Source organism: Macrosteles quadrilineatus, unplaced genomic scaffold, assembly GCF_028750875.1.
Source record: "Macrosteles quadrilineatus isolate MER2022 unplaced genomic scaffold, UCM_ALF_1.0 Scaffold_7__1_contigs__length_78375512, whole genome shotgun sequence".
Classification (NCBI taxonomy): Eukaryota; Metazoa; Arthropoda; class Insecta; order Hemiptera; family Cicadellidae; genus Macrosteles; species Macrosteles quadrilineatus.
Window position 1 is genome coordinate 43,851,484 of NW_026542600.1, and position 14,060 is coordinate 43,865,543.

General features: G+C 33.7%; 1 protein-coding gene across 1 annotated transcript; it reads right to left on the bottom strand.

The window, feature by feature from the left end:
• Positions 1-3,544: 3,544 nt before the first annotated feature.
• On the bottom strand, positions 3,545-13,555 carry LOC128998766 (uncharacterized). The gene is made up of 3 exons (XM_054425111.1): positions 12,717-13,555; positions 11,688-11,827; positions 3,545-3,933 (listed from the first exon to the last, which is right to left on the bottom strand). The coding sequence occupies exons 1-3, from the start codon at positions 13,496-13,498 to the stop codon at positions 3,779-3,781; spliced, it is 1,077 nt and encodes a 358-aa protein (XP_054281086.1). The 5' UTR covers positions 13,499-13,555; the 3' UTR covers positions 3,545-3,778.
• Positions 13,556-14,060: the final 505 nt, after the last annotated feature.

A 14,060-nucleotide genomic window follows, 5' to 3' on the forward strand; every position in this document is an offset into this window, starting at 1 on the left:
CCGATTCCAAAAGGGTAACGGTTGGACCGACTCACAGGGTGGTTGCAAAGTATACAGGTCATGAGTCTCTTCTGAAATGCATTCCTCAACCCTTGTCAACTTTTCGTTGGGCCGAAATGTTACTCCATTGGCCTATTTAATCAACTGTAAAAGCGAGTGGGACAAAGTGTTACTGTTTTTCTAAGAAATTTTAGTTTGGCCGAAGTGTTACTACACCGTTTGATGTGTTTCCATTATTAGTTTCGATTTTTCAGTCCCGTATTTTGAGTTCTGAGATCATTGATGAAAGGTTTACTGATTTTGCCACTCAAGAAATTGTGTGCTATTCAGTTTAGAAGAATAAAGTTTTATATTTATAAAACGGTATAAAATTGAATAATGAAACAATTTCACACTAATTATTATGGTTTTACTGCATTATGATTACAAATCAAAATGTTCATTCATTGATCCTACAGCCAGCACAGTACCTATATAAGACGATAAAAAGTGTGACGTAGTACCATTGACTTTATAGATATAAAGTCAATGGTAGTACTAAGCTTATTAAATAATTCTGAAACTGTACGTACTGGACAACATAGTTTATCACTATGTGTTCAGCACTTTTAATATCCCAGTAACCAATAGGTATACACAGTGCAGTATATACAGGGTGTTTCCAAATTGTCTGGACATATTTTGTGGACTTGTTCCTTGGGCTAAGACAAACATAAAATGCCAAGATTTCTGTTCGTCGTTCTGTTTGTTATTTTTAAGAATTATTTTATATCTTGGGCATTTTTTTGGATAGAAATTTAAAAATTGGTGTAAATGTGTATTTTAGTAGGTAAAAAGAGCTTACACAGTTTCGTTCCAATATCTCAAGCCGTTTCAATATGACAGTCATTTAAATCTTAAATGCGAAATTTCGTGAAAACCGTAAATATTAAGGAAATTGTTCTACATATCAAAAAGACAGAGAATTTAAATCCACAACAAATGAGACCATGTTTGATAGAATCGGATAACAAACGAGTTATCCGTTTTTTTTGTTTTTTTTTCATTCAGTTACGCAATTAATTTAATAGGACTATCATACTGCTCTGTAAAATAACAATAAACAATATGGAAGTCCTATTAAATTAATTGCAAAACCGAATGTAGAAAAAAACTGATAACTCGGTTGTTTGTCATCCGATTTTAACAAACAAGGTCTCATTTGATTTGGATTTAAATTTTATATCTTTTTTTTAAATTTAGAACAATTATTACCTTAATATTTACGGTTTTCATGAAATTTGGCATTTAAGATTTTAAATGACCGCCATATTGAAACAGCTTGAGATATTGGAACAAAACTTCGTAAGCCTCTTTTTAACTACTAAAATGCACTTCTATACTAATTTTGAAGTTTCTATCTCAAAAAATTCCCAAGATAGAAAATAATTCTTTAAAATCGGAAAAAGACCAAAAAACAGAAAATCTAGGCATTTTAGACCCATACTTATATGTAGATGTAAAAAGTAGTTGAGTTGAATAGTGCTGTAGTGAATAGTGAGTAGTCCCCACGAATACAAATACAGTAAACTACAAAAATTAATTTAAATACTATGACAAATATTATGTAATTTATGACATAAGTAAATAAAATAATTATTTTTAGAACGTCATATACAACCGTAATTAGTTTCTTAAAAGGTCGATAGTCACTAGCACCCTTTTCATTCGAGATTTCTATGATCACATTCATTTTCACATATTGCAATTAAAAAATAAAACCCATCAACACTTTTTTTGTTTAACCCACATGTAGCTGTCGAACATGTATACTGCCTCTTAACTATATGCGTAATTTTTTCTTTACGTGCATGATAGAGTGACACCATTCAGAGTATGTATTATTATTTACTTAACATTAACGCTTTCACAATAGCAATTATCATACAAAAAATTCATGCATAAATTGATAGACGCTATAAAAAAGATGCAAATTATTTATTTGCTAATCATAATGAATTATATATTTTCTACAAATATATTATAATTTTATTAATAAACATATCTGACGTGTTTAAAAATATATTTATAAATACTTTAAATATATAATATACCGTAGATTCAAAAATATGTTATATATATATTTAAAATATTCTCAACTTTAACATATTAAATATGTATATTATAGATTCTATACTTATTTCATCAATATATATTATGAATCTATTTTATATATTCAAAACTTATATTTAATTGATATTTTGCATTGTTTTTTGGTAATATTTTAAATATATATTTGAATATATCAAACTATTATTAAAGATATATTATTTATATATTTTATTCGAGGTTCTACCAAATACAACTTTGAATATATAAAATATTAAAAAATACATATTTGTGCTACTAGGGTAACAACATTGTAGCCTACCCTGATGTAGAAGTTGTTTTAGTACAAGTTTCAACTATTAAACAGATACGAAACTGTTGCCAAGTTTTGTCATATTAATTAACAGTTGAAAATGTGTCTTAAAAACAATTGATTACTCATATTTATGTTCATTTGGGCTGCTTTAGAATGTTTTTAAAACACTAAAGGTCTTGTTTTCTGTGCTAACAATAACTCTTATAAATGTATTCTAGGTATATATTTATAACAGAATGGAAACACCATAAAAAGAGAAAGGAATAAAAATCCTCATTTTCATGTAAGTACATTGATTAGAAAAGTAAACATTTACTTGCATCTCAAATATTCTGTCATAATTTTCTTCTAGTATTTAATTTGAAATAAATACAACATGAAGAGAAAAGTTGTACCATGCTTTGGGGGCATATAAATTCCCATTCAAGAAAGTTTGGAGAATGCCCACAACCAGATTACAATAGTGGACCACATCACCAAATGCAAGCACCTCGAGAACGTTCTGCATGGAACATTTCTCAAATACAGTAATGGTGTATTATTTCAGTTTAAAAATGCCTGAACTAGTGTTCTGACAAAGAGTAGAGTGGACAGTGGACACCAGAGCATATGACAGTTGAACAGTTGAACTGGTTGCTAAAGATGAGAATATTTGTCAAAAATCGCTATTTCTCAACAACGAAGCTTTTGTTTTGTTTCCAATAGGTTTCACAGACTTATTTGTTATTTTTTTATTCTCACTAAATAGCAAGGCTACCACAACATTTGTAAGATGTGACCTACCCCAACCCCTATAAGGATCAGCAAAAGGGGACAGTTTTGACATTTTTGGTCACCTCCTTGATGGTGATTCATATTGGATCGGATTTTAACTGTTGACATTTAAGTGAAATGTGTCAACTGTGAGACTAAATTACTACAGTCTATAGAGGTGCCTCAATTTGTTTGGGCTATGTAGGAAAGTAGTATTATAGTGGTTCTTTTAAATGTATATAATTTTTGTCGTACAATTTTTATTATTTTATTCGAAAACGTTCTTTTTTCTCAATAGACCTTCTTAATAGGCCTTGTATACAGAAACTTATAAAACCAAAATTCTCAATCCTTTCAAAAATGAAATATTAAAAAGGGATTGATAAGAGAAAGTAATACAAAATTACATAGCAACCTTTTGAATTTACCAAGACTATCTGAAACTTAACAATTTTTTATTCCTAATCCGATACATCACAGGTAATACACAAGTAAACTGATCTGTTTATTGAATTAAACACATTTTATAAAATTGGCATAAAACTAAATAACAAAACAATCAACAACAATGATTAACCACATTTGTAATAATCTACAGTATATATAAATAGTCCCTGTAGACTATCTGATTTTGGTATGCTTCTTGGCTGCAACGGGTCTACTGCCAAGCCTCACTTGCACAGCTTCAGTCTTTGGGCTTGAAGCTTCAGTCTTATTTTGGCTATGAACTGCTGAGACTTTGACATAGTTGCTTGCTGAAGGGATTTCATATTTTCCTGCACATCAGGTTGAAAACTCATCATTAAAAAATTGCACAAAAGATGGTTTATTATAAATGTAAGGTGTCTCTCTGTGATACTACATATATTTAAGCATTTATTAATTATTTCCAGAAGAAGTAGAACTCTCAAACTATCAACCTGCTTGACATTTTTGCCTGTTGATTGACGGATGGTAAACAATTAATACCATTGGCACTATAAACATATTACCCACCAGGAGCTAAACCATTCAGTTTGTTTCTTCTCCTATTTGTTTTATCCAAACTTTTAAAATAATGTTAAAACTATGTTTTAATATTTTTAAATATTAATAATTGGTTTGTAATAAGAAATGTGTATTCAGGACAATTAGTTTTGTCATATCTTACACTACCTTGTGATGAAAATTTACCTTATTCCCGCCAAGTATAAGATTCTGTGATAAGATTTCTGTGGTTCTCAAACCATCGCACAAAGTTTTGTATGGTGCTGGTTGTGGACTTACCAGTCTCGTTTGGGGCAATGGCAAAAGTAAAAAAAAGGTTGTGTGTAGTAAAAAAATCCCGTGGCATAAAAGGGTCCCATTTGATCCCATGTTAATACACTCCCCGACGGAACGCCCAATGGATTCCGTCTGACGGAAAACTTCGTGCATAAAAGAGGCCTTAAGGTAATTTCATATAATATTTGAGGACTGAAAAATAAAATTATTGATGGCAGTTTAGTTGATTTTTAATGTAAATACGAAATGATTTTCCTAGCTGAAACATCTTTAGTTAAACCAGACAAATCTTTTATTAGGGATAAATTAAGCGGTTAGGTCTGAAGCTGTTTATTAAATTTGCTGAAAGGATAGGTAATGTTGGCAGATAAAACGGAGGTGATATTATTGGGTTAAATTTGAATTCATCTTTTCAGAAAAAGTTGTCTTTTGTTGATGAACAGGAACCTTACCTTTATATTTAAAGTACAATAAGTGGGAACAGAGTTTTAGCAAAATAGTTGAATATTTAAATAGTAGTGAAATAAGGAATCTAATATTTTTTGAAGGTCTGAATGGACAAATAGGTGAAGAACAGGGTTTTGTAAATGGTAAAAGTGTATATATTTATTTAGTTAGGGGTAGACATTCAAAGGACAAAACGTTAAACAGCAAGGGGAATAAGCTATTAGAATTGTTTGACAATGGAGGATTCTAATTGGAAGGTCAGCTTGTGATAAGCTTTTTCTAAGTAATCAAAAAATTAAATACCGTCTCTAGATTAGGATGTTATACAAAGTATACGAGTACAATAGTATCAAAGCATAATCATAATACAATATGGCTAAAAAGATAACTTTCGACCACTTTTTAAATTTTTATTTAATATCAAAAATAAATATTTATTAACAATCTTCTTATATTTTTTGTATTTTACAAATATTATGAAGGTATTATAAGGAATATAAAAAAATTGCAATTGTATTGGAGGTGCTAGTTGGTGATTCGTCAAGGTAACAGCTGCGAGCGCCAAGGGGAGATAAGGACCGACCCGGATAGCTGATAGGCCCGTGCGCCAGCTATATGCAGGTGTATACACACTGTAGTGGAGAATTACAGAGGTTATTTTTCATAATTTTGTAGCTAAAATATTTACCAGAAGGTTCTTAACTGTTTTTTGTTGATTTTAGCTCTGCATTTGATACGATTGGCTGCAAGTCTCTGTTACAAACTGAAACTGTCAACACTGGGATTGTCTACGAGCGTGATTAATGTATTAGAAGTTGATGAAGATACTTTGCTGGTGTGTGTATGCAAGGAGTTACAAACAGTTTTGTTACAAGGACAGGTCTGAGGCAAGGATGTAATCTCTCACCTACCCTTTTTTGCCTATTTTTAAATGATTTGCCATAAGCTTTTTTAGGAGGAGGGTGTAGCTTTAGTGGAGATAAGTAAATTTATTAATGTACACCGACGACATTAGGCCTATACTCCTCTTCCCGACGGGAACTGTCCTTCAACACATGATAAACAAATTAGAGGCTTATTGTAATTGTAATACATTAAACCTTTAACGTTAATTTACAGAAATCTAAAATTATGATATTTAGGAATGGTGGAAAGATTTAAAAAAGTAGAAGTTGTTGTAAAGGGGAAAACATTAAATAGTAAAGTACAAATATTTAGAAATCAATTTGACAAGCTCGCTATCATGGACCTCGATCTTCAAAAGAAAAATTTTAAATGGGTAAATATCCTCTAAATTTAATTGTGGACAGGCTGATAACTAATAAATACCCTCACCCCAGCAAACCTGCAAACTAAACGAATTTCCATTTACCTGGCTGTATTTCTACTGAAATATTCCATTAAAATTATCAGATTTTTTCCTACTTAAATAACATTACCTAATTTTAGTGAGTAGCTGATACATGGTTACTATTTAAATGAGCTTTGGTTTGCTGCTACAGGAAAGGTATTGTGGGGTGTTTTTTTATTATTTTTTATTGAAATGTTGATAGCATAGTATAAAAACAAAATTGCCAAATTTGATTAAAATATATCCATAAACAAGCAAACTAGAATAGTTTATTTACTATCCCTATAAGAATAACACAGGAATTTTAATTTTTTGTAGTTCTAATAGATATAGCTTTAATCGCCCAAGAAATTAGTTCAACCACGCTGAAGGCAAGGGGGCTCTTATCTCCTAGTTCAAGGTCGACTCGCAATAGCTGTTTGTAAACAGATGTCCTAGCTCGGCCTACACTTTCATCCTTCCATTTGATTTTAATTGTTTCTGCCAGCGATCCCAGCTGTGTCGCCAATGCGCTGACATCCAAGAGTTTCAAAGTTTATTAATTTATTGCTAAACCATGATGGGGTTCCCTAATAATTTCTCGGTGTTTGCACCAAAATATTATTTTTTTAATAGGCCTAATCTGTTTTGCTAATACTCTAGGTAATCTATTATTAGGCAAAGATAACACTCTATGTAATTAATATGTGTTCTTAAAGTACTGTATGGAAAACAATTTACAGTATTAGCACCTGTTTCCATACATAGTATTTAATCTATTATACTTATTTAATACGCAAGCATGTTTTTGTGACAATTACTCCTCCGAAACTACTTAACCGATTGGCATGTTTTTGGTGTCATTGGAAAGAGCGTAACGTGAAGTTGTGCAGGAAACATTCTATTTAGAGAAATAATTAAAGAGCGAGGCCCTGGGGCCCTTTAAAGTTTTGTATTTCTCCATAAGATTAACATAGGAAACAAACAATGTTATGAAACTCCAGCTGTTGTCAGAAATTTAAAGTGAGAAGAAGAACGTATGTTAATTGTATACAGTCAATAAGTTTGCCAATTTAACAGTTTGCTACAAACATTTACTTACTTGGCTGAAATGAAATATTTACTATTTGAATTTGGGTACTGGGTAGGCGTAAATACTACAATGGAAAAAAGCGAGAGAGCCTGGATAAATTGATATAGCCTACTATAAAGAAAACCGAATTAACACTGTGCTGCATTTCTTAGTAATCATTAAAAGAGCCGATTTTCAAACTATGGAAACATAGGTTAGTCATAGAACACCACCAAGTAGAAGAAATATAAATAATATTATTTTAGAGTTTATAATCGTTATTATGGAAAATGAGTAAGGCTATTTGTAGAAAACACTAAAAAACAAGATCAGCTTTTGAACAATGATAAGATATTTACAAGAAATGTTGATTATATCGATATGTTATGTACATCTTGAGAATTTTCATAATCTTCGAGTCGAATCTTTTAAAGTCGTCAGAAATTATGACTGTTATTCGTTTTAAAATAACGCCTGTTATACTTAGCAATTGCTCGAATTCGAGCAACAGGGACACTAGTTAGGAGTATTAGAAGGCAATCTGGACAATCTTTTAATAATCAATTTTTGGATGGAATCGACTATATCTATAAAATCCCACACTTGCGCCCCGTAACAAATTATAGACAGATTATTATATAGCCTCAACTATCGACTCAAAGCAAATCGTTTTTGGAAGATATTGGCACATTTTAGCTAATTTCTCATATAGGGAACCGTAGATCTCATGGTTAGACCTAGAACCGGGACCGATTTACTTTTTCGTTTTGAGAACCACCGAGCCCAAAAACACCCTCCGTTCAAATTCATATGATATATGTGTGGGTGTGTGTCTGTTAGCGCAATAACGGGTTTGATTAAATTTGGTACAAACTTGTAAACTTACGTTTATTCAAACGAGCTCACGGACCAGTATAATCGGACTATGGAAATGGGGGTTTATGGTGGGGTTTATGGGGTAAAAATTTATTTCTCCCTTTTTTGACCCTAAAAACACAACATTTCATAATTTCTTTCCAAACCATTTTGTAGAACTTAAAAAAATTAATAATTTTGTATATTGTAGAGTTGTTGTATGCCCAACAGTTACGAAGCAAGATAACTAAAAAAATTAAAATTCCTGTGTTATTCTTATAGGGATAATAAATAAACTATTCCAGTTTGCTTGTTTATGGATATATTTTAATCAAATTTGGCAATTTTGTTTTTATACTATGCTATCAACATTTCAATAAAAAATAATAAAAAAAACACCCCACAATACCTTCCCTGTAGCAGCAAACCAAAGCTCATTTAAATAGTAACCATGTATCAGCTACTCACTAAAATTAGGTAATGTTATTTAAGTAGGAAAAAAATCTGATAATTTTAAGGGAATATTTCAGTAGAAATACAGCCAGGTAATCATCAAGAAAGTTTGATAACCAAAAACGGATTGTGGCAATGAGTTCAGTATAAAAAAGTAGTTCAAAATGATAGGTCACAACACCACCTTCATATTTAAATTAATTGATAACGTTTCAAAATGGCGGATCCAAGATGGCGGTTAAAAAATTACATCCGTCATAACCAAGTGAAAATAGGTTGACAATGAATGGTGGTGTATACTTATCTTTATCTAGCACTATTTTGAGATTATGGTCTTAGTTTGTAAATGCACAATGTCAAAATGGGCTAAAAATAAAGTTATAAAAAGTCCTCATAGCTTTAGAACAGAAATTTATAAGGCATAGCTGGTAAATTTAAATTATAAACCTTGGACCGAACAAAATAGTATTTACTTATTATGCAATCTTAGAGAGTACGACACTACCTTTCACTTCGTTGCTGTCTGTCCAATGTTGGGTAATATTAGAAGATATTGGTTAGGAAGCAACATTTTGAGTGAAGTAGAATATTATCAATATCTAAACGGGAAAGATTGGCGTGTCTTTACAAACTACTTAGGGAAGCTTGGAAGTTTAGATTGGAACTTATAAGTGAGTTTCACTTCTAAATTTGAGGTAGATAAAACTAAAATAAAACATTGGAACTCGTTCACTTTTTATCTGATATCCTTAATTCTGTATAATGGTTTGTTGTATGTTAAAAGTACTCAAATTGTGTTTTATTATTCTTCTATTTATTATACAGGGACACAGGGTGAGTTTTAAATGAGTTCGACTCCTACTTTTTTCTACATTTCTTAAGATATCAACTCCGGACCACATCAGATCATTGTAGAGTAGTAAGTACTTCATTTTGACTGGGTATACATTTTTGGCCGCCATCTTGGATCCGCCCTATGGGATACAAAGTTTTTTTTTTCAAATGTAAAGGTAGGGTTGTAACCCCTTGTTTCAAACTAGAATATTACGCTTATTACAATGCCGCAATTAGTTTTGAAAAATCTTGATCTGTTCTAAAGCTATGAGGACTTTTTATAACTTTATTTTTAGCCCATTTTGACATTGTGCATTTACAAACTAAGACCATAATCTCAAAATAGTGCTAGATAAAGATAAGTATACACCACCATTCATTGTCAACCTATTTTCAATTGGTTATGACGGATGTAATTTTTTAACCGCCATCTTGGATCCGCCATTTTGAAACGTTATCAATTAATTTAAATATGAAGGTGGTGTTGTGACCTATCATTTTTAACTACTTTTTTATACTGAACTCAATGCCACAATCCGTTTTTGGTTATCAAACTTTCTCGATGAAATATTAAAATTCTCTTATTTAAAATTTCAATATTTCAAAAACCAAAGATGCAAATGAAAAACGGATTGCGGCATTGAGTTCAACATAAAAAAAGTAGCTCAAAATGATGGGTCACAACACCACCTTCATATTTAAATTAATTTGTCACATTTCAAAATGGCGGATCCAAGATGGCGGCCGAAAAAATTACATCCGTCATAACCAAGTGAAAATAGGTCGACAATGAATGGTGGTGTGTACTTATCTATCTTTATCTAATACTATTTTGATAGTCCAAGAATTTTAGGGATAAAATAAGTGCCATTCGACCTAACAAATTCGGACAAAGTGAAAACTTTGCACAGTTGTTTAGTAAGCCTAAATAAAGAAAATTTCAAAAGTCCCCTTTAATCCCGGCTGTGCTTCAGCCGCTATCTTGGAAAATGGCGGCCAATTTTAACTTTTTTGACAATATTTCACAAACTATTGGTATTAGAGAGTTTTTGTAAATTCAAAAGTTAAAGAACGTCTAAAAATACATCTTTATATTACAATGGTTGCTCTATCTCTAACGGTTATTGAGATAAATTATAAAAGTTAGTACTAAATTTAAAATTTCCATGTTAGTCTTATGGAGGAAAATAAAATGGTTGCAGTTTGCTTATTTATGGATATATTTTGATCAAACTTGGCAAATTTATTTACCTATAACTTCAATAACCGATAGAGATAGAGCAAACCTTGTAATATAAAAAAGTTGTATTTTTAGACGTTCTTTAATTTTTGTACTTACAAAAATTCTCTAATACCAATAGTTTGCGAAATATTGTCAAAAAAATTAAAATTGAAAGCTGGATCACAGCCGGGATTTATGGGGACTTTTGTAATTTTCTTTATTAAGGCTTACTAAACAACTGTGCAAATTTTCCACTAAGTCCGAATTTGTTAGGTCGATTTGCCTAATATTCTTCCACTATGAGATTATGGCCTTAGTTTGTAAATGCACAATGTTAAAATGGGCTAAAAATAAAGGTATAAAGAGTCCTCATAACTTTAGAACGGATCAAGATATTTAAAAACTAATTGAGACATTGTAATCAGCGTAAAATTCTAGTTTGAAATAATGGGTCACAACCCTACCTTTACATTTGAAAAAAAACTTTGTATCCAATATGGCGGATCCAAGATGGCAGCCAAAATGTATACCCAGTCAAAATGAAGTATTTACTACTCTACAATGATCTGACTTGGTCCGGAGATGATATCTTGAAAAATGAAAAAAAGTAGGGGGGAACTCATTTAAAACTCACCCTGTATAGGACAATTTTCATTTCTTTTTGTGCTAAATGTTTTTAAAGATACATATTTTATTTTAGAAGGCAAACATTATTTCAACCAAACAGACATCAACCATTGTTTTAAAATGTTATGCTTTTTGGATGTACATATTTACCTATTGTTCAATAAAGCACTTTTAAATTTAATTTCTGTGAATTCTCTAAACTGCATATGCACATTTCATACGTACACGGTTGAATCCTCATATCTACTGGCAACAGATTTAAACAGGGGTTGGTTAACAAACACGACGTTGGTCTCAGATTTGAAGTAGCTGCGACAGGAGCTCGAGGGGTATCTTAATTTACAGACGACCTTGGAAATTTTGCAAATAAAAAGATAGGCAATAAAAGTTTAAGTGCCATATGTTTTTCAAAACATATAAAACCCACCTTGTCTATCAATGTTTGGATCACTAGTGTGAGGCGGAGGAGGCATTTTGTAATACATATCCTCATATATCTTGCCTAGGTAATCGTCCACATGGTGAGTTACATGATGGACTCCTCCAATGCTGGAGTGTGCACCGGGGCTGTAACAAAACACACATTACAGAGTTACAATGCTGGAGTGTGCAGAGAGACTGTAACATAAAAACACACATTAACCTACAAATTCACAGTGGTAGAGTATAAACAGGAACTGCAACATTAAAATACGCCTTACACAGTTAAACTATGCTGGGATGTGAACCATGACTGAGTCATAAAACACATATTTTACTGATACAATGTAAGTGTTCTTATGTCCTACCTTCACATCCCAGAGGACTCTAGTCTGGAACAGTAGAGAGGGCGGCATAATCAAAAAGCTAAAGCCACTGGTGATGGCGGATTTAACCTTGATAACCCCGGACGCGTCAGAGATCAATATAGGGCTGATACAAAGTGAGGATAGACGCCGGGATTTAGCATTATAAATATCATGTGATCTTTCTTTTTTTATACAGTAATGAGTAGAGAAAATGGTGTAAATCGTTGGAATGGTTTCATAAACAATGTAACATTAGACTAGGAAACTGATATTGGTATTGTTGTCTAGTTTTAACACACATCGCAACAGCGATGATACTTCGATTCTTTGTACTACCGGCACTGTACCTACTATAGAAATACGGTCAATTACTGTTGTTTCGTAAATATATAATATAAATAGTAATATTTAGAATACTTATACAACTCAATTATACAAGACAAAACTTTGACCGTAAAACTAGGCGTACCTATAGGGTGATAAACATTATTTTGTTAGTCATTAGCAATCAAAAATGTATTCTTTCCAAACCCAACCAAACTTCAAAACATAGTTATATTTGCACTCTAACACTTAAATCCGTCTACAATTATTAAACTCTGTTTTTAAAATTTCAATGCTAACCTTATCAAACATACAGGGACAGGATACCAGGAAAGGACGATTACCTGTTTATGGAGTCCATATAGTCTTTCTCGGTAAAGTCGTAAGGACGGTCGTCGTAGTTCTCGTAGTGATCGGACTGTGGTTGGGCGTATTGTCGTACAGGAGGCTCGGGGTCCTCAGTGATGTTGCCTAGGTAAGGGCTTGGTCTGAAGTCTTTGGGTACACTTGCGTAGGCTCCTGCGTAGTTGACGGGGGGGTATGCCGAGGGCCGTGTGGGGTAAGGATACCTCGGTGTAGGATTAGCGTACTGATAAAGTCCCGGGGGTGGTTGTCTATAGGCCAGGGGAACGCTTTTCAGAGGACCATTCGGCTTAGGACCAGAAATGGCGTGGGACACACCTTGTTTTGAGTAAACCCCGTCGTATCCACGATTACCACCGGGCTTTTCGATGGGAGGATAGAAAACTTTCTGTGGTACTCGCTTAACGTTGTAAGGTCGAGATAAATATTTTTTACCGGTTAGTGCTGGGCGATACTCTCCCGATCCTGTATCTTCCGCACTCAACTGTCTGTAGGACTGGTAATGTAGTGGTCGATCCCGCGGACGAAGAACATCTTCGCTGTCGTCATAAGAACGAAGTTTAGTAGGGCCGCTGTTGGAGAGATAAGGCCCACGGGCGGCGAAGGGACGAAGTAGCGGCGTCGGCTCATCATGGACTTTTCCACCCACAAGTCCCGGGAGATTTCCTACCATGACAGGAAACGGGATCAGCAGTTTGTAGTCTCCACCAGCACCAGCCGACGCTCTCGCGACCACCAGAGCTTGTTGTTTGTTTAGATTCATTACGAATGGTTTCCCAGAATCCACGTTTTTTCCGACGACCAGAGGGTACAAGTTGTCAGCCATGATGATCCCGACCGGGAAGGCCGCAGGAGACAGAAGCGTTTTAGGAGAGACCGGAAGTTCATCTACATTGTCGCGCTCACCAGAATGGTCGACAAAGATCTTCTCCTTCATTGTAGCCTCCACAGTTTTTGAATCGGGATTTGCAGGCTCGACTCCCTGTGTCATGTGTCGCTCTACAGTCCGAAATATGTCCTCGACCTCTTGTTTAACAGCCGCTCCATCGTCAGTCCCTGTCACGCTACCGAGACACAACCCCAGAACCACGGAACACACAACTCGCCTCAGCATCGTGTTCTCAAACACTGCGGCAGTACTGCACTCCGCTAATACATAACGCACCACCTCTTCCGTCCCCCGGGATACGGAACGATTGCTTTCTCCGGCGGCGGCGCAGCGGTCGCTAGCTTGTGTAACCGTCGTTCACGCTTCTTACCGGGCGCGGTGGTTATTTCTCCAATAATCTACAAAAAACCCATCACTTCGCTTGTGCACTTCACTT